Source organism: Diceros bicornis, chromosome 5, assembly GCF_020826845.1.
Source record: "Diceros bicornis minor isolate mBicDic1 chromosome 5, mDicBic1.mat.cur, whole genome shotgun sequence".
NCBI lineage: Eukaryota > Metazoa > Chordata > Mammalia > Perissodactyla > Rhinocerotidae > Diceros > Diceros bicornis.
In genome coordinates, this window is record NC_080744.1 from 67,280,952 (window position 1) to 67,300,990 (window position 20,039).

General features: G+C 53.3%; 1 protein-coding gene across 1 annotated transcript in view; it reads left to right on the forward strand.

The window, feature by feature from the left end:
* CCDC33 (coiled-coil domain containing 33) overlaps nt 1-20,039 on the forward strand; it is a 108,421-nt gene that overhangs the window by 51,184 nt on the left and 37,198 nt on the right. The window contains exons 9-12 of the mRNA XM_058540548.1: nt 2,955-3,084; nt 3,721-3,854; nt 4,809-4,880; nt 17,491-17,685. Of these exons, the coding sequence (XP_058396531.1) occupies nt 2,955-3,084; nt 3,721-3,854; nt 4,809-4,880; nt 17,491-17,685 (531 nt within the window). The remainder of the gene's footprint in view (nt 1-2,954; nt 3,085-3,720; nt 3,855-4,808; nt 4,881-17,490; nt 17,686-20,039) is intronic.

A 20,039-nucleotide genomic window follows, 5' to 3' on the forward strand; every position in this document is an offset into this window, starting at 1 on the left:
AGGACGAAGCCCTCACTGTCAGCCAGGTACACAGGCCTTGTCCCCTCCAGCCGCCTGGCTCACTGTTCCACCTCACACAGGCTTTCTCTAGCTCTGCTGGATGACTGGCTGTTCTGCACACCCACCCTGTCCTCTCTCACCTCCCCCTCAGCCTGGAGTGGCCTTCCGGCTTCTTACCTACTGCACGATCCCTCAGGTCCCCCCTTCCCCAGGTCACAAGTGATAGCTTTCTCCCCAGGCATCCCATCTCCCAAAACTCACAACTTGCTTAGGCCTCTGCATGGGTCGTAGGTATGTGCGTGTGCGTGTGTGTGTGTGTGTGTGTGTGTGTGTGTGTGTGTGTGTCCTATTCCCTTGGAAGATGATGAGCTCCAGAGGCGAGCGGGGGCTGGCTCCAGCTCCCCCACAGACCTTGCAGCACCCGAGAGGCATCCAGCATGGAAAAGCCCCCAGTCAACATTTGCTGAGTTCAAGTGAAGTGAACTTCCACCTTCACAGCAGAGTATCCATTGTCTCCTTCAGTCCTCACTACAGCCTTTCAAAGCATGGAGCATAAGACATTTTCCCATAGGACAATGACAAAGCCAGGTCCCAGAGAGAGGAATGGGCTTGCTGAAGGCCACACAGTGAGGTTGAGGCAGACCTGGGCCCAGAGCCAAGGGGTCCTAACTCCTTCGAGGCCACACCCAGCATCAGCTGCTGGCAGTACTCTTCCCAGGATGCCACCACTACACCTGGGCAGAGCAGGCAGTGGTGGGTGTGGGTGTGGGTGTGGTGCGCCCCGGGGGAAATGGAGGAGGGCCCATGGGCCCATGTAATGAAGGCCGTGTCCCCAGGGAAGGCAGATCTGCCTCAGTGGCTGAGGGTTAATGGCTTTGTTGAAGATCACAGCTGAGGATTAATCACATTCAATTCCACAGCCCACCAAGGCCTTTCCCATCAGCATCTGTGGGCAATGGCCTCCCCCCACCCCCTGCCCCTGCCCCTCCCCCACATGCCACCAGCACCTTCTCCAGGGCCCTGGCATCAGGCTCTGAAGGGGGTTTAACCTTGATTCCTTGCCTCCTCCCATACACACACAAGAGGGGCTGACCCTCCCTCCCCAATTCTAGGTCTGAAGGGACCTGTCCTGGGGGACTCATCCTGGGACACGATTCGGGGAAGGAGCTGTCCTTACTGGGCAGGCAGACACCATTTCTTGCTTTGTAGACTCCATTTAGATGCATTAATAGGCCCCAGAGAGCACAGCCAGCATCCATTAAATACGCCTCTTCCAGGGTAGGAGCAAGGATCGGGCAGCAGGGGACTGACTCACGGGTCAGTCCTTGAGTGCCCCGTGCCTGGCAGATGGCCCGGGCTATGTGGATGCCCCTCCGGCCCAGGAGAATGGGATGGCTCTGGGATGGGCATGGTTTGGGGATCAATCCTGAAAGGCCACTCCCAAGTGCCACAGAAGCAGCTTCTGTGGCCTGGCTTGGTGGCCAAGTGGCTGTCCCTCAGCTGCCACCAGAGCCTGCTCTCAGGAGCACTCCCAGTCACCCCAGTCACTGTCTCTGTGTTCAGGGCCCCCTGGCCCCAAAGTGACTGCAGCTCATCTCCCCAGGGGCAGGGGCAGACACAGCTGAGCCTCAGGCTGGGCCTCCAAGAACAGGAGCAGGCACATTAGTGTGACAGGCATCAGGGCCCTGCCGCCACGGGGTGGGGGGTGGACCCGCACTGATATTTTGCCATCCTGCATCAACAGCTCCAGGAGCTGGTGGTGCATTTGTGCTGACCTTTCCGAGTGGTGACTGATTCCCGCAGGGGAGCGGGAGGTGGGAGTGGCTGCCGCTGTTGCTGACAGCCCCTGGCTGGGGGCAGAGAGTCTACGCCGATGACCCCCAGCCCCTCCGTGTGTTGGGACCATGCAGGGCTGCCAGCTGGGTGTTACAGGCTGACGCCCCCGTGTCCCTTCCAGCCTTCGCAGATGCTGGGCCTCCTCCACCTGGAGTCCCTCCTCACTCCAGGTGTCCTCTGCACATGCCACGCTTGGTGCCACCTCCACATTTTTGCTTAAGCTATTTTCCCACCGAGAAGACCCTCCTTCCTCCCTTCCTCTGGTCCTGCTTCCTTCAAGACAGCTTTTCTGATCACCCACAGGAATGTCTCATATAGCCCTTTATTGGGGGGCTATAGTTAATGCTGTCTATTTCGTTGTTTAAATATTACCTACAGGTGTACCCCAGCCGCTGGCTTCGCCTGCTATCAAGTCCCCCAAATACCCCATGAAGACCTGTTGTGGGCTCTGCAAGGGTCTGGGAAACATGTGTGAGGCAGAGAGGGGCTGTGACAAGGGTGGAGGTCATGTCTAATTTGGCATCTACGACACCACCAGCCATGGGTCTGAACACTGGTGCAACTCTTAGGAAAACAGTCTACCCACGATGAATCCAGTGCCTTAAAATACGCACGTCCTTTAACTCAGCAATTCCATTCTGGGTACTTGTACTAAGGAAATAATTTGAGATACAGAGATACGTGTCCAAGAACATTCAACGCAGTGTAATATAGGAAAAATGGGAAGGAGGAGACCAGGGCATGTGGACATGACAGAGTGTCCTGCAGCGACTAAAGTAGTGGCTAACAAGTGTCACTAGGACACTGGGTAGGCTGAGGTTCTAAGAGTAAATGAAAAAGGTGGGATGTTAGGATGACAATTATACAAAATAGGTGTAGGAAAAAAGCTAGAAAGGAACAGAGTCTTATGAACTGTCTTCAGTGTAGGAATTTAGGTGATTTTTTTTCACCTTTCTACTTTTCCATATTTCCCAAAATTTATTCATTAAGTGTGTGTTGCTTTTATAATTGGGACAAACGTATGTGGCATATATAGATAAGTACAACCAAATATCCAGACATCCCTTGATTTGGGGGAAGCAGTGGCCCCACCACCTGCTCCCACCTTCTCCTTTCAGCTGTCCAAGCCCGGGGGACCCCCAGAGCTGCCCCTGTGGAATCAGTCCTTCCTCTTCCAAGGCCGAGATGGAGCCACCAACTTCTCAGAAGACACAGCCCTGGTGCTGGAGTACTACTCCTCGACCTCAAGTGAGTGCCCACTGGTGCCGCGCCAGGGCAGCCACGCATCAGGGCATATGTATGAAAGGGTGTTCAGACCATCCTGCAGGGATGGGTTAAGGGGCCCGGTACCAAGGCAGCCTCCCAGTGCATGTAGACAGGTAGGAAGGACCCGGCTGGCTTCCTTGTCCAAAAGGCAGCTCTGCGGCAGGGGCCGGGACACGTGGGCCCTCTTCCTGTACCAGATCCACGCATTTTTATTGCACCGCCCCCATGTGCCTCTCAGTGAGGAGGGTGGGAGTGGAGCCCTCAGGGCTCACATCCTGGTGGGAGACAGGATTCAGAGACCAGCTGATCCACAGTCTTAGTTTCACACTGTAAGAGTGAAGCCCCTAAAGGGCAGAGACAAGAGAGATCCATATAAATACCCAGAGACAGAACTATGTTTAGAGTTCGCCTTGAACTCAGGAAGCCCTGAGGAGAGAGGAGAAGGAGGATATTTGTGCAAGGAAAGGCCAGGAGGCAGGAAACAGATGGACGGTGAGGATGGGAAAACTAGATGTTGGGTACCAAAGGATGGGGCCCGGGTGGGGACTCAAATGCTGGGATCCGAGAAGCCCGCAGTGGGGGCTTTGGCCGGAGCCCCAGCTGGTCCTCCCCTCACAGTGAAAGGCAGTGAGCCATGGACGCTCAGCAAGCCCCTGGGCATCTCCGTGTTGCCGCTAAAGAGCCGTTTGTACCGCAAGATGCTGACAGGGAAAGGCCTGAATGGGCTACGCGTGGAGCGGCTCCCCATCACCGTAAGTCCCCCACCCTGGACCAGGCCCATGGCGGGCCCCCTGCTCCTAGCCTGCCCCACTCCATCTTGCCCCACCAACATGGTGAGTCTGGCTTCTCCAGCAGCCTCCACCAGGGAAGCTGACCACTTTTGGGTGTGAGGAGCTCCTCTGAACACCAAAAATCTAGGCTTTTGATGAAATTGCCCCTGAGCAACTTGGAGAGAAGCGCAGGGCAGCCCCAGGGGAGGGCAGCAAGAGCTCAGGCCTTGAACCAGCCAGACCTGCATTCAAATCCTGACTTGCCCTAGTCCTCACTGGAGAAGCTGGGGCAAGTTATTTAACCTCCCTGAACCTCAGAGTGCCCATCTCTAAAATGGGAACAATATGCCTGTACACGGTCTTTCTGCATAACAAGAGTCAAGAGTCCAGGCTCTGGAACCAGACTGTCTGGATCCAAATTCTGGTTCCACCACTTACCAGCTTACATGACCGTGGGAAAATTACTTAAAGTTTCAGTGACTCAGTTTCCTTGTCTGTAAAATGGGTTCATAGTAATAGTACTTTACTCATAGGGTTGCTGTGAGATTTTTTGAGGAAATACCTGCAAAGCACTTAAAACAGAATAAGTTCTCAATAAGAATTAATACATTATTATCATCATTGTCTATTTCTATGCTACCTTTTTCTCTAAAATACTTCTGGCCATCCTGATGTAATAGACCTCAACAAGTGAGAGCTTCCCCACTCTGCCAGGAGGCAAGTCTGGAGGCGCCAATCAGGTCTCCAGTGGAGTTGGGAAGAGTGGTGTGGAGGTGGTGAGGGTGAGCAGAGATAGGAGACCAGCTCCCGCGTCCCTCCCACTCTCCAGGCACAGCCCCCAGCAGACACCTTCCTGGGGAATCCAGGACAGGGGGTGGAGCAGAGGCAGAAGCTGCCCTGGCCAGTGTGGTCCAATTGTTCCTTTTCCCTCCCCAGGACACCAAGCTGAAAACCATAAATGGTGAGGCCCCCACGGTGGATCTCGCCTTCCAGCTGCTCTCCTCCGAGGTAAGGCTGTGGATCAGGAGAAGTTCCAGCTCCTGTAGCCCCTCAGTGGGTTCCAACCTCCTTCGTAATAGCTGGTCTTTTTCGGGGGCTGGGGCCAGGGGCTTCTGGAAGGAGGGGTCTGCTGCTTTGGGTGAAAATGTCTGACGGTCATTTGAGGCTTCAAAAAACCAAAGAGAAAGCTGAGATTAGGAAGAGAAGAGTTGAGAGCAGAGGGCCACCCAGACCTGGGAGTCAGTCTCTAACCCAGCCCAAGCCAAGCCTGGCTCACTGGGATCAAGGTTCTACAAGGGTGAGCTAGGATATCCGTTTCTGTTGCCGTGTAACGAACTACCACAAACTTAGCAGCTTAAAACAACACCATTTATGTGCTCACACTTCTACAGGTAGGCAGTCCGTCAGAGCATAGCTGAAATCAAGATGTTGGCAAGGGCACGATCCTTTCTGGAGGCTCTGGGGAAGAGTACACCTCCAGGCTCATTTAGGATCTTGTCGGAATTCAGTCCCCTGCAGCTGTAGGACTGAGGTCCCTGGTTCCTTGCTGGCTGTCAGCTGGGAGCCTCTTTCAGCCCCTGAAGCCCTCCCACATTCCTTCTCACAGTGGCCTCCTCCGTGTTTAAGCCAACAGGCATGTCGAATCCCCCTCACACTTCAAAACTCGCTGACTTCCTCCTCTGTCAACCACCAGAGAAAACTGTGCTTTTAGAGGGGCTCCTGTGATGAGGTCAGGCCCCCTGAGGATCGCCCCTTCTTAAGGTCAGTTGTGCCACATAATCACAGGAGTGATGGCTCATCATATTCACAGGTTCCAGGGATTAGGGTGTGGAATCTTGGGGGCCCATTCTTGGAATCCTGCCTCCTGCAGCTGGGTTGGCCCAAGTGGAAAGATAGCAGGGGCTGAGCCCTGCCCAGTGGTTGGGCTCTCTCTGTCTAGCCAGCTACACCTGGGCTCTGAGTCGAGATTGGACCCTGGTCCTTTGGCTCCAGTGTACCTAGCAGGCACCTGCTGGAAGATTTCTGCTTTCCTCTCTGTGATGCTGAGCCAGGCATGAAGCTGGGACGTGAGCAGTTTAGGACCGTGAATCCAGGAGATGCCTACGGGGGCTGATGTCTGGGTCAGCCCACTCCTGCCAGCTTCCCATGCCAGGAAAAATAGCCACCAGCTCTGGGGTAGTGTTTGGCCCTGTGACCTTACCTGTGAAGAACACAGGGAGTTCCATGGTGTGGGGCGTGTGGGGTCTATCTGGGAAAGTACCAGCCCCAAAGTGTCTCCCCACAACGCCTGTGGTGTGTGCCTGAAACCTCCCATTAGCACACCCCAATGTGGAATGTTCTGCACTGCCCTCTGGAGATTCCTCTCATTCCTGGGTGGGAGGGAGTGTTTGGATACTCCCTGACATCCTCCCCAACCCCTGCACCAAACCAAGTGCAGGACCCGGGAGGTCCTGAGAGGGGAGGACACAGAAGCAGCAAAAGACCCCAAGAAAGGGGAAGCAGGGTCCTTTGCAGAAAAATGTCACAAATTTCCCAGATTGGAGCTCAACCCTCCATGGCCGCTTCTTGAGGTCTGGTGTCTGCCAATGGCCACTGCCAGCCCCTTCCTTACCTCCCCCCCTGCCTCCTGCCCCTTCACTGGGGCACGTGTGTCAGAGGACCAAAGGGAGCACCATGTGCCCCTGGTAGGGGCACTGGGGAACCCAGGCAGGCAACAGGCAGGTGGGCAGGACACTTCCCCAGTCGCCCAGGGGCTGGGCACAAAGGTCTCAGTGATGAATTATTCACCGGAGCTGTGCTAAGTGCAGAATTAATCCCTTTGCTTCCAGCTGGCGGCCTCACTAAATTATCCCTCCAAGTCATGCGGGAAAACGCTGCCGAATTCATTTAGCTGCTGAGTGTTTTGATCTGGGCCTTGTGATTTTAGCTTCCCTTTTCCCCAGCCCCCTCCCCCTGCAGCGGGTAAAAAAAACATTCGGTAATGGATTTCCGAGAAGAAAGGAAAAGAAAGGGGATCAAAACTGGGTGTGTACCAGGAAAATAGCACTAGAGGAAATTCAGATTCTGCAGCCAAGAATTCGTACACACACTTCTACACATACACACTCACACAATCGCATTCAAATGCCCAGACACAGTCACATATGCACAGACATGCACACAACGCACACACACACCCTTTTGCAAGGGTGCACACATTTAAAGCATACATACATGCTCCCACACCCATGCAAACTGACACCAGACGTTTTCACACCCGCGCTGGCACACGCAGAACCTAAATCTCTTTGTGGCTAAACTGTTTCTTGGTGAAACTCTCTGAGAATTGGCCAATAACTGACTCGCTTTGATTCTAAAATCTCAAAGTCCAATTTGGGGGCCTGAGTATGAAGTACTAATGTGGGTGGACTCAGCATAAGGTTCTTGCAGCCGTAGCACCCACCCATTCCTTCTTTTATTCCACATATATTTGACGAGGACCAGAATTTTGGCTGCTCTCGTGGATTGCAATGAGGAGAGGGAGGGGCTGTCGACCGGGGAGCCCATCTGCCTTGAATTCCCCGTCAGCAGGATTGGACATGGCTCTCTGCTAGCATCTGAGCCCCTTGGGCCTCCTTCTCCCTGAGGGGTGGTGGGAGAGTGTTGAGAATTGAGAAATAGGTCAGATGGCAATGCAGCTAAGTCCAAAGGGCCCATCCCCGGCTCTGTCCTTCACCATCGCCTTCACTGTCACCCACCATTGTCCACCACGCGGCTGCAGACAATTACTGGGCACCTGCTATGCAGCACATACTGTCCTGGGTTTTAGGAATCTTACACTGAAGAAGACAGAAAAGGCCCTGCCTTCATAAAGCTTGCATTCTTAGAGAGCAAAGAGTGCGGACCAGACAGTGAACAAATCAATCCGTGAGCAGATATCAGCTGGTGATAAGAGGCCTGATGAAACCCAGACAAGGTGACAGGCTATTTAGACTTGACGTGGTATCTGAGTAAGGTTATGAGCCAAGCTGCCACAACAAAGAGACCAGGTTCCTTCCATCTTATTGTTCCACCTAAGGCATCGTCTGCTAATTCATGGTGGGAGGTACCTGGCCTTTGTCTCTGCAGTCCAGCCTCTGGGAGGGCAGTGGCAGACCTGGGAACAGAACCATGGACTCTTCCACTGTTTAAACCAAACACTGCTCAGAACTCCAGGAGCCACTGCCTGAAGCCTGGCAATCTTTGAGTCCTGTGGACACTCCAGCTGCAGTGGGGCTTGTGATAAGGGGCCTTTCAGGGGCCTTCGTCCATGTGGCTAACAACTCCATCTTAGGGGCAACTTCGTGCACATGGTCAGACGTGCTGCAGAGAGGAGATACTTCAGGAGGGACACATAAGCATATCCTGTTTGAGAACCTTCCGCTTAAGGACACAACCTCTTTCCCACAGGCCTCCACGTCCAGGAAATTTGGGCACAGGCCGTCCTGGTTAATTGACATTTTGGTGAATACAGTCTCCACACACCCACTGCTTGCACATTACCCATTCTCAGAGATCTAGGAACAAGAGCATTGTGGAATTTCCCAATAGGCAGAGACTGCAGAGGTGTCTCTCAACAGCCCACCCTGGGCAGGAATCTCCTGACAACATCCACCGTGGACCGTCATCCCGGCTTCTCCTCTTCTTGCCATGACAGGGAGCTCACTACCTCCTAGAAACAGCCCATCTCATGGCTCAGCTACAACCGATAGAAACGCCCACCCCACATTGAGCCCATTCTGCCTCCCAGGGCCCTTCCTCTGCCCCAGGCTGCTGGCTCTGCCCTCTGGGGCTGCAGTGCAACCCTGACAAGCCTCCTGTACTGGTTCTGGGGACACTGGCACAGGGTCAGCTGTCCAGCACACTATCTCAGTGAACAGCAAGAGGGGGTGGCCTCCTAGTTCGGGCTATTGTGCTTGAAGCTGGTTCTGTTGGTGATGGGTTAAGCTTTTTCCCTCTGGTGGGATTCTCTATGGGCACCTGCTGCTTGGAGTGATTTGCCTTAAGCTGGAGTTGTGTGTGTAGATGAACACACGTATAACTACACATGGATACACAAAAACTAGAAAAACACCGCATAGGGCTGGCCCCATGGCTTAGTGGTTAAGTGCGTGCGCTCCGCTGCTGGCAGCCTAGGTTCGGATCCCAGGCGCACACTGACGCACCGCTTCTCCGGCCATGCTGAGGCCGCGTCCCACATACGGCAACTAGAAGGATGTGCAACTATGACGTACAACTATCTACTGGGGCTTTGGGGAAAAAAATAAATAAATAAATAAAATGAGGAAAACAAAAAAAAGAAAAACACCTGCATAGACACAGAAAACTTCCCTTTATTGCGCATTCAGTGGGGGTTGGTCTTGGAGGTCTGTTAGGTTCTAAGATCCGTGAGCCTCTGGCTGCTCCGCACATACGTACACGAATAAACCTTTGGTCTCCTCCAGTGCCCCTCTGATGTCGGCCTCTTCTCTTTGAAGAGTATGATCCGATGCCCCAGGAGTCTGTGCTTCTCTGGGCTAAGCAGCCTGCTTCTTTTAATGAACTGGTTTCAAGATCCCACAGCATCCGGGTGCCCTCCAGCTTGCAGACAGCCTCTTTTAAGTGAGGCCCACGACTGACCAGGTTCCCTCAGCTGACCCATGTGGATTGTAGCCTGGCATGTACACAGTAGGTGCTCATTGTGTCAGTCCCTTCCTCCTTGCCTGGAACTGTCCCTCCTGTGAGGTGGGACAAGTCCATGCAGTTACCTGGGTCTTCAGCAATATGTCTGCTCTTGGGGCTGGGATTTGGGATCTAGTCTTGCCCGGGCAGGATGCTAGGGCACCGGGCAGAGGTAGGGCCTCTCAGATGGGTGGCCACCCCCTCCTCATCCCACAGCTCTAAGAGATGCTGGAGGACCTGAAACCCACTGGCTTCCTTGGATTTTGGCACAGGCAGGGTGCATTTGAGGAGAGGAGGATGTGGTACCTGCGTTCCCACTGTCCCGTCTGACCCTCCCTGCTCCCTGTTCCCCTCATAAGGAGGGGCAAGGTGGGTCTTTGATGCCATGCAAAGGGCTGCTCTGGTATTTTTATTCAAACTAGTTACAAAGCTCTCTCTGGAGACCAGCCTAGAGTGGGGACAAGTGGCTGTTTAGCAAATGGGGAGGGGAGGGCAGGGGACAGGCAGAATCATGCTGGCTTTTGATGAATTTTTATGGATTTTTTTGAAAGCCACACATGACAGCCCTGGGCTGGCCTTCAGAGAAGCCCCAACACAAACCTGCCTCCATTTCCTCACCAAGCACAGCTGCCTGGAAGGCCCAGTGTCCGGGATAGCACAGCAGCCTCTTTGGCTTGTTCTGTCCTCTAGAAGGTTCTCTCCCCAACCCCAAGGCTCCAGCTCTGAAAACACTGCCATAAAGATGATGATGGATCCAGAGAAAGAGACTCTTTCCTGTCCCACAACCTTACAACATCCCTGCCTGTCTCCACTCCCCAAACCCCCTACCCTCCCTGGCCTCTCACTCTCCCAGGCCAGAAGGCAGGAGACAGACCAACAGGCCTATCTGTCCCCTGCTCACAGGTACCCTTTCCCCCACCTGCTCGGGTTCTAGGCCCAATTCAGAGATCTTCCCAGGCAACCAGAGGAAGCTGGGGACAGGTGGATGAGAGGCGAGAGCCTGTTCTTTTCCAAGGCCAGCCTGGCCCCTCGCTCACGGATGCTCAGTGTTGGGGCAGGGCTTGCCATCCCACCATAAGAGGCTCCTGCCTGCTTTTCACAATGCCTGAACCCTTCTCAGTAGTCCTCCATGCCTTGGGGACAAATATTGCTCCCCCATAGTCTCTTAGTTATCATGTAACTCTCCCCATGCTCCCCACCTCAGGGAGGTAGTTTGACACTCCTTCCAACACATAGGGTTCTACAGACTCTACTTGCTCACTCCTCATGACAGGGAGCTCGTTACCTCCCAGGAAGCCCTCTCCAGCCTCTGTGAGCTCCCTTGTAAACCTCTTCCTCTTGCCTCTCTCCACTTCCCTCCGGCCCTGCATTTTCCTTCCTGAAGAAAGAAAGAGAAGGCTCCAGAGAAGTCAGCTCCCATGCCCACGTCAGCCCTGCTGGGTGTTTGCAAACTCATTATGGCATCTCCAGCCTAACCAGCTCTCCTTCCTCTGACTGCTCTTTGTTACACTGCATTTCTGCTTCTCGTCCTCATGGTTATCACCTCTTGACAATGCTCCTCTTAAAATGTCCCCCCAAACCGTGGGGCTGGATCAGCATTGGTGGGTAGAATGGGACCATCAGCTCCTTTCTCCAAACACATTCTCCCCTTTGGTGCAGCCAAAGTCTATCATTTGCTTTACTGTTTTTACTAACCAAGGCCACAGTGTCCATTTAGAGCCTGGAAATCCCATCTGGCATGTGAGCCCTTGTCAGGCAGCACATTGTCACCTTGAACCTCTGCTGCTCTATTTTGAATGTAGGCAGGGTGTCACTTCCCTGGGGTATTTCATCTTCTTCTCCTCAGCCCATTGTCTGGGCTTGAGATCATTCTGGGCCCTGATTTTATTGCACATCACATTCACAGTCCTACCTCCACCCCGACCCCAAGCTCCGGGTTATCTGTGGGTGTGGTCAGGACACTTCCAGTGCTGCAGTGTACACTAACAAGCGTGCATCCTTAGATCTGGGTTTGAACCCTGGATATTCCACTTGATCTTAGCCACCCTGAGTTTCACTTTCCTCATCCATAGAAGGAGGTTGTGACCCCTACAAGCAGGAATATAGTGAAAATCGAATGAGGGAGCGTGTAAGTGCCCAGCACAGTGTCCTGCAGACACTTAGTAAAGAGAGTGCTTAGTATTGTTCACCTGAGTTGCTGACAAACATGCTGAACTCATCAGGGATGAGGACAGGGCTCCTGGGGGAAGGAAGACAAAGAAACCCTGCTAATCCATCTCTCCGCGCCCGCCCCTCATGACAGCTGCTCCACCACATTCACATCCATAAGGATGTCAGGAGGCCTTGTCAAGTGCTGAAGATAAACGTCACCAGCACCACATTTGGTCTCACAACAGTTTTTCAGAGAATGAAGAAATGGAGAAGAGACAGACAATCATCTCTCCAGAGGCCAGACTTGCTGAAGTCCCCAGTATATGCTGCCCTGAGCTGGGGGCTGTGGAGGAGATGCAGAAAGTGAAGACTTGCTTCCTTGCCTTTGAGCTCCCAGGCCAGGATGGGCAGGGCTGGACCAAGAGCCATACTGCAGGCTCATCCCAAATGCCTCACCAACCACAGGACCACGTGTTGCCTTGAGAATGTGAGCCTATGACTCCCAGCCACAAATGGAGCGTATTGGGTCAGGATCCAGGGATGGCTAAGGAAACCGGATATTCAGGCCCTCCCCTGGCCTGCTCTGCTCTCCACATGAACCCAGTGCATAATCGGTGGATTGAAGAAGGGGGAGGGGACGAAGGGAGAGACAGGGCAAAAGCTTCCAGACCAAACTGCTCAGAAAGTAGGGGCTGCTCTTGGGTTTCTCCCCATCTCAAAGTGAGACTACCATAGCCTAGACCTCCCTTCAGCCAAACCAGATGCACCTCTTGTCCAACCAATTCAGGCATGAATTCATTAACCATTTATTACATCCCTAACCTATGCTAAGCAGTAAAGCACTCAAGAGATCATCACCACCCATCTTGCTAAGGGTTCTCATTGAGGTCGGTGCATTGAGCATACAAAGGTCAGGGAAAGAGTCACAGAGAAGCATGATTTGAGCTCTGCCTCAAAGAGTGGCTTGAAATTGGCAAGGCAAGGGTGCTTCAGGCAGCGTGACCGTAAGTGCAAAGCCATGGAGGCATGACCGTGTCTGGAGCACATGGAACATAGGCTTTTGTGGGCAGTGAGACTGGAGAGTTAGATGGGGCCTAGATTGTGGAGGGCCTGGATGCCAGGATACAGAGTTTAGACTTTGTCATAAAGTGGTGGGAAGCTAAGGAAGGTCTTTGAGCAGCAGTAGGATGTGATCTGACCTATAAGTTAGAAAGGTCCCTCTGGATGTGAATAAAGGGAACCCAAAGAGAAAGATTAAATGCAGAAAGACCAGGTTTCAGGCTAATAAGAGTGAGCCCACAGCCTATCCACTGAGTCATAGGCAGGACTCTATTTAATTCTAAAGTCCTTGCCAGAATTTTTAAAAATCCTTATCACTGGCTCCCCCCCCCTTACCCCACAACTTGCTTTTAGATTAACCCTCTGACACCATTTTCTGGAGAATGAATCATGGCCCCAGTGAGGATTAATGATTGGGCCCTTTTGGCTGGCAGACAGACTCAGAGCTTCAAACCCCAACGCAGCTGCAAGACCATGTGGGATGCCATGAATGAGGCTTGCAATATGCAAGAGAGGCAGCAAGCCCTCTTGGAGGGGCCCGTTGTCTGAGCCTCGCTTTCAGCTGAAGAGATAAGAACCTACAACTGCGGCCACAGGAAATGACAAAGCAGTGACTGATCGGGGAGCCGCTGCACAGGGCTCATTATGGCGCTTGCCAGCGGGCGAGACACCCTTATCAGGGAGAAAATTGCATCAGGCCTCCTGAATTACTAGCGATTGGAAGCAGATTTCTTGGGACGCACTTTGTTAGATACCTAATGAGCGGGATACAGGCGGGCAGAGCCCAAAGCCGGCGGGGCAGGGGACAAATGTCTTTGTTAAATAGAATTTGTCAGTTTCCGCTCCAGGCTCCCTGGGGAGGGTTCAGGGCCAGCTAATTGAATTAAGAGCATGTGCGCTCTAGCGAGAAGGCTCAGGGCGGGGCCAGAGGCGGGCGGGCCGGAAGGCAGGCGTTTTCAGCACCAAGGACAGCAGCTGCAACCCGGCTAGTCTGTAATTGCCAGGGCAGGCTGGAACTGTTGCATTTTGCATGATCAGGGATCTAGGGGATGGAAAGAGTAGGAAGGAGGCAGAAGATGTTAGGGGAGAGGGGGAAACAGGTGACCCAAGAAGCCTCAAGCCTGTGATGCTATTGGCCTGGTCTGTCTCAACAGACCCTCCTCTGCAGGCAACAGTGAGGGCTGAGAGGCGTGAGGAAGGGGTGCCTTCTCCCCACTATGGCACTCATGTGGTGAGGGGCAGCTGCAGCAGCACAAGCAGCAGTGGGCTGTGCTCTGAGTCTGAGCCAGTGCGTGGCCATGCATCGCTTTGAGCTTTCAAAGTAGGTCTCCAATTACAGCCCTAATGAAGCAGGACGTGCTTCAGCCACGGAACCACAGAGTGAGGGGCCACTTGTCAGCCCCAAGCTGCCTCAGCAGGCAGGGAAGGGCCTGCCAAATAGAAAAGCAAATAAGCAGGTTTATGGGGTGGGCCAGCAGCCCCCACCCCCACCTGGAGGAAAGGGGGAGAGCAAGGCAAGGCTGAGCCTTTATAGGGAGGAGTTAATCTCCAAGGCTTCACCCTCTCCCCATCCCCATTTTAGCATTGTCCCCCTCCCCATCCTCCTCCCTGACCTGCCACCTCCAGCAGCCTGGTCCTCCCTCTAATCTCAGACAAGCTGCCTTCCCAAGAGGAGAAAGGAGAGGGGGGCATGATCCGCTCCCCAAACGTCGGCAGACTGAAGCTGAGGAGTCTGGAGAGGCAGGGTTAGCCCCAAAGAAAGGGAACTATCGGGGGAATTTAGGCACTGTGTGAGACACTGTGGTCCACCTGGTGCCCCTCACCTCACATGAAAAGAGCAGCTGCCTCTGGACTTCCCTGTGGGGTCTGTATTATGTGGACATCTAGATTTTTCTATAAAAGTCACCCACCCACCTTGCCTCCAACCCCCAGGCCAGGCTGGATCCTGCTGGATTGGGGCAGGAGATTGGAAATGTGGGCAGGAGACCTGCAGGGCTGGGGGTGTGATTAGGAGGTACTGGCATGAGGTAGCTGTGGGAGCACATACAGGCCAGGGCCAGCCAGGGATTGGGCAGAGCAGAGCAGAGCCACTGAGTCTGGTCAGGGCTAGAGGAAGAGCAGCTGGGGGTCAGGAGGAGGTGGGATGGGCAGAATAGACTGAAGTCCATAGATACTCTGCCGTTCCTTCCCTCCTTCTCAGAACACCTCTCTGCCCGCCAGAGACTGGCAGGGTGAAGGCACTGGTCTGGACTGAGGGATCAGTCTCATTTTTATTTTATCTTTGTGATGAAATTAAATGAATTATACGTAATAAATTTCAGAATCCACATCAAAGTACCTAGTGAGTGCCCAGCTTTGATCAGGGGCCCAATGAATGTCACCTCTGGGTCGCTGAGTAGACCCAGCTGGTCCTGGGGCCACACAGGGTGGATGTCAGGGAGACAGGCTGTGGGGGAGGGGACTCCCTCAGCAATGTGTCCCTGCTTTCAGAACTGATGGGGGCACCTCTGGAGACCTCTCCCTTGATTTCATTACTTCTACTTCCTCCCCTAACTGGATTAGATGGCAGTCTATGAAATCCAGGGCATTGAGATTGGCTTTCTGCCTGGAAATGAGGAGAAATGTCATTACAGGTCCTGAATCAGCATCTCACCCCAGCCCCTCGGGCCACCTGGTCAGTGGGGAGTTGGTCTTTGCCCTGCCCCGGCTAGTTGTTTTTTCCTTCATTCTCTCCTGTATCCATTCACCTACTCATCCATCCAATATGCATCTATAGTTCTCCTTCTGCAGCCAATCTGGTGTTCAGCCGATCTAAAGTGGAGACAGATGTGGTGCTTTTTCCTGTCTAAAACACGCAAACAACCAGAAAACCCCAAACCATCTGATTCAGATGCCAAACAGAGACACTGGGCATGTTCAGTGGGGAGGCTCCGAATGAATCTTGCCCTCCCTGAACCCCAGCTACTGAGAGGAGCAGGTGAGAGAGACAGCCAGGCCTAATACCCAGGGAGAAAACAGGCCCAGAAGTCTTGGTTATGAAGTGCAGTGGGTGCCAAAGTCAGCCTCAGGGTCACCCAGTGCTTCACTCTTCCCATTCCAAGAAACTTCATATGGCTGCTTTCTCTTTGGAATTATCTATCCTTGTACCCATTTGACAGGGGGCAAAAATGAGGCCCAGACTGGACTGGATACCTCTGTGCTTGTATGACTGTCCCTTACTCTACTGACACAAGCCTGAAAAGGCTTCATGTTAATGAATTTCTGCACACCAAATTTTATTTTAAAGGGGCATAAAGAAATCATTATTTGAAGGATCCCAATAGTAAAGTGAAGGGTCCTTGTCCCGATTCATCTGGTTCATATGTGCGGGATTTCATATAGAGCATCCGTTTAAGGAGTGGCCCACCTGCGCTCATTCTCCCTCTGTTTGTTCATGGTCAGACATCCAGGCACCTCTAACCCTGAGCACATCTGTCCTGGTTGGCACTGTGCTCATTGTTCTGTTTGCTTCTAACACAACACTCTAGACAGTGGCATATTTGGCTGCTGTTTGGCCAAGACAAATTCCAACAGCTAGTATAGAGTGGAAGTGAGTTGCCCTTGAGGTCCCAACGAACCCTGAGACTGCATGATTCTTTGAACAGTCGACATGTTAGGGCTAACCATGAATTTCCAGCAGCTTTAAAAGTAACCTCTCCCTAGGGGGAGCACAGACCTGTCCCTAAGCCCAAGGACTTAAAGTTTTTGTCAGAGGAACAAAAATGGCAAATAAGCCTGAAATTAGAGAATGGTGTGAGTGTAGAGAAAGCCAGCTGCTAGGCTGGAAGAACTTAGAAAAGCTTCGAGCAAGTGTGGGCAGAGACCATCAAGGCTTCCTGGACGGGCTGGTATTGAGTGGGGTTGAGTTCTAGACAAGCAGAGATGAGAGCGATAGTGGTAGAAGGAAGTGGAGAATAGAGAGAAGAACATGGAAGGAGAAAGAGGCCCATCCGAGTAGAGAGAGAAGAGCCTGTTTAACGGGTGATAAGATGAGAGGATGACAGAGGAGACGGAATGGAAAGCAAGTCTACACAGCAAAGGATGTCAAAGGAGTGTGGCGATTTCAGAAGCTGTTGGTACTGCACCAAGGGTGGGAGTCATTGATGGCGTGATATTTATTCTTGCAACATGCTTATTGAGCACCTACAGTGAGGCAGACACTAGGAATCAGCAAGGTCCCTGCTTACATGTAACTTACATTCTAGCGTGGGGATTGGAGGAGGGAGGCAGACAATAAACAAACACATTTTCTAAAAGTTGATTTTCTGGTAGAATAAGTACTTTGAATACAGTAAAATGGGATAATGTGACTAGAGAGTATATTGGAGAAGGGGTTACTTTCGATAGGGCGGGCCTCTATCTCAAAGGGCAGGGCCTCTCTGAGAAGATCACATCTGAGCTGAGACCTGAATGATGAGAGGGGATAGCCATATGAAGACCCATGAGGCTCTCTAGGTAGACAGAACAGCAGATGCAAAGGCCCTGAGCCAGGAAAGTGCTTGGCTTGTTGGAGGAATGGCAAGGACAGTGTGATTAGGTCTCACTGAGCAAGGCGGGCAGGTGGTAGGAGGTAGACAGCAGCCAGGCCTGCAGGGCCTCCTGAGCCAGGAAGAAGAGAGGCTTGGGGGGTATAGAACGTATGCTTATGATAGAGAGGCACAGAGAAATTTCTCCACACTCTCTCTTCCAGAGGCCGGAAAACTTCTTAACGCCAAACAACAGCAAGGTTCTGCCCATCCTGGACCCCAAGATCTTAGATGAGAAGCTGGGTACCATCCGCGAGTCCTGGTCCAAGGCCACAGAGAGCTCCACAATGGACTCCAGCACATCCTCCTCTCAGGAAGCAGAGGAAGGGCCCCCGGTGCTTAGGATGTCCCATGAGGCGGTGAGTGTCTCCCCTACACGGCCGGGAGGGCCAGAGCGGTGACAGAGGCCATGGGGAAGGGGCTTGACTGCCACTTGTGGTCCTGGTTCACTCCTCCAGTGGCAAGTAGACCTCCCCTTTAGGCACACCCTGTGTGTGAATTACCCCAAAGCTAAACTGGTGGAAGGTGTGGATTCTTCATCTTACAGAGTTTCTTCACCTTTTGAGTGAGACTCCCATATGATTGCCTTCAACACAAACCCCTGCAACACTTGTAAGACTGAGTTCCGTTTCCTCAAGTCATCCACTCAGCACTTCCTCGGGGGCATGTCCACTGGATAACGGGAAGCCCCCCGAGAGAATAGGTTAAACTTCTAAAAGAGGAAATTGGGGGGCCGGCCCTGTGGCTTGGCGGTTGGGTGCGCGCACTGTGCTGCCGGCGGCCTGGGTTCGGATCCCGGGTGCGCACCGACGCGCCGCTCCTCTGGCCATGCTGGGGCCGCGTCCCACATGCGGCGGCTGGAAGGATGTGCAGCTGCTATCTGCTGGGGCTTTGGGGGAAAAATAAATAAATAAAATCTTTAAAAGAGGAAATTGGGGCTCAAAGAAGAGAGGCCACCACCTTTGGTCACAGAGTCTGTGTCCTTGATCATGAGAGCTGGTGTGGCTTCCTGTTGCCAGTTGACGAGATGCTGGGAAACGGTGGTGAAGGTGGCCGAGGTGGCCTTAATTTGGTGAGGGGTCAGTGCTGAGTCCTAGCCCCTTGATGCAGAGAGCCAAAGAACAGGCCACCAAAAGACAGTACAGGCCAAGTCCCACCCCAGTGACCGTGGTGAATTCATGTGTGGCTTCCTCCCTTCTTCCACAGCGGATCCCATGGGGATCGCTGCTCCGGAAGATCCTGAGAAAAAGCCCCAGCAGAGGCCACTGGCCCCTAGGGAAACCCTGGGCCTCCTCCTCTCAGGACCTGCCCCTCTCCACTGACAGCCTCCGCATCTTCCCCTGGCACTTCTGCACCTTTCTGGAACATGTCCCATTGGACGAATAGGAAGGGTTGCTGTCTGCTGGGTGTGCCCAGGATGCTCCCGCGTGGAGTGCCCCTGCCTTCCCTGGAGCAGGGCCCTCCCTAGGTGCCAGAGCATTCCTGGGCCCCCTTGCACACTCACTCCTCTCACGTCTGCCCCTTGGAAAAGCAGCTCTCAGGCCTAACCTACCAGCTCAGCCATCAGTTGGGGTGAAAATAAAGATTCAGACTTTGTCTCTGGAGACTCTGGGCAGCATGAATAAACCAATACCTGCAGTTAGTCTTGATCTTCTCTTAAGGGTTAAACCATAGGAGGTGGGACTAGACTGCAGCTTGAGAAGTCAAGGTCAGCCATGAGGAAGAACCGTTTTTGAGCGAGAGGTTGAGTAGCCATTGTGAGTGCCAGAGGGGAGGAGGAGAAACAAGTGACCCAAGGGCACTAAGACAGGATTCTGGGAGGCTCTGAGTGTGAACAAGGGGACTCAGGGCTGCCCCATACCCACAGACTGTCAGAGATGTTGTGAGTTGGGTCTGTATGGAGAACTAACTCAAGCATGCTCTCTCTGGACATCACCCCTAGCACTCCCATCGGTGGGCCCTGGGCCCAGAGAGAGGGATCCCTGGTCCCTCTTCTGTCCCCTTTGCTGGGCACCTGGCAAGGCCACAAGCACTGGCTGCTCTCCCTGTTCTGCTGTTGGGTTAGGTCTACTCAGCCGCCACCATCCAGCCCTTGAACTAAGAGCACACTGGCTTCCTCATCTCTGAGCTCAGGGCCCAGGCCTGTCTGGGCCCAACACAAATGTAGGTAAATGCTTATTGGGCCACATTATGGAAGCCCTGGCTGGAGAGCAGAGGCACCAGAAAGACCCTTAGAGAATAGCTAGTCCGATCTCCTAACTTCACAGAGGATGGCAGTGAGGAGGCCCAGAGATCGGATGACCTTGCCGAAGGCTTCCTAACCCTGCTATTCCATGCTGCCTTGCGTATAGCCAAGTGAACAGCAGATAGCTGCAGAGGCCTGCTTGCCATCCCTGGACCCTTCAGCCAACCTGACATCACTGGGTCCCTCAGATAGATACTATACAGGGCGGTGGGCCTGCCCCTCTCCCTAGCCCATCCCAGCCTGTCCCAGGCCTGGCCTGTTCCCTCCTTGTTCCTGACTCTTGGCTCAATTCCATTTATCCTCCCACCCCTGCCTTCAGTTCTCCAACTCATCATGCCACCTGCCCTTCCCCACCCACACTCTTTCTCTCATCTCACATTTACCATGCTGGCTATTCCCTCCTCTGACACTTTGCCCTAGCTGGATCCTGGAAACCCAACCCCCAGCCCCAGCTCCTACCCACTGGCC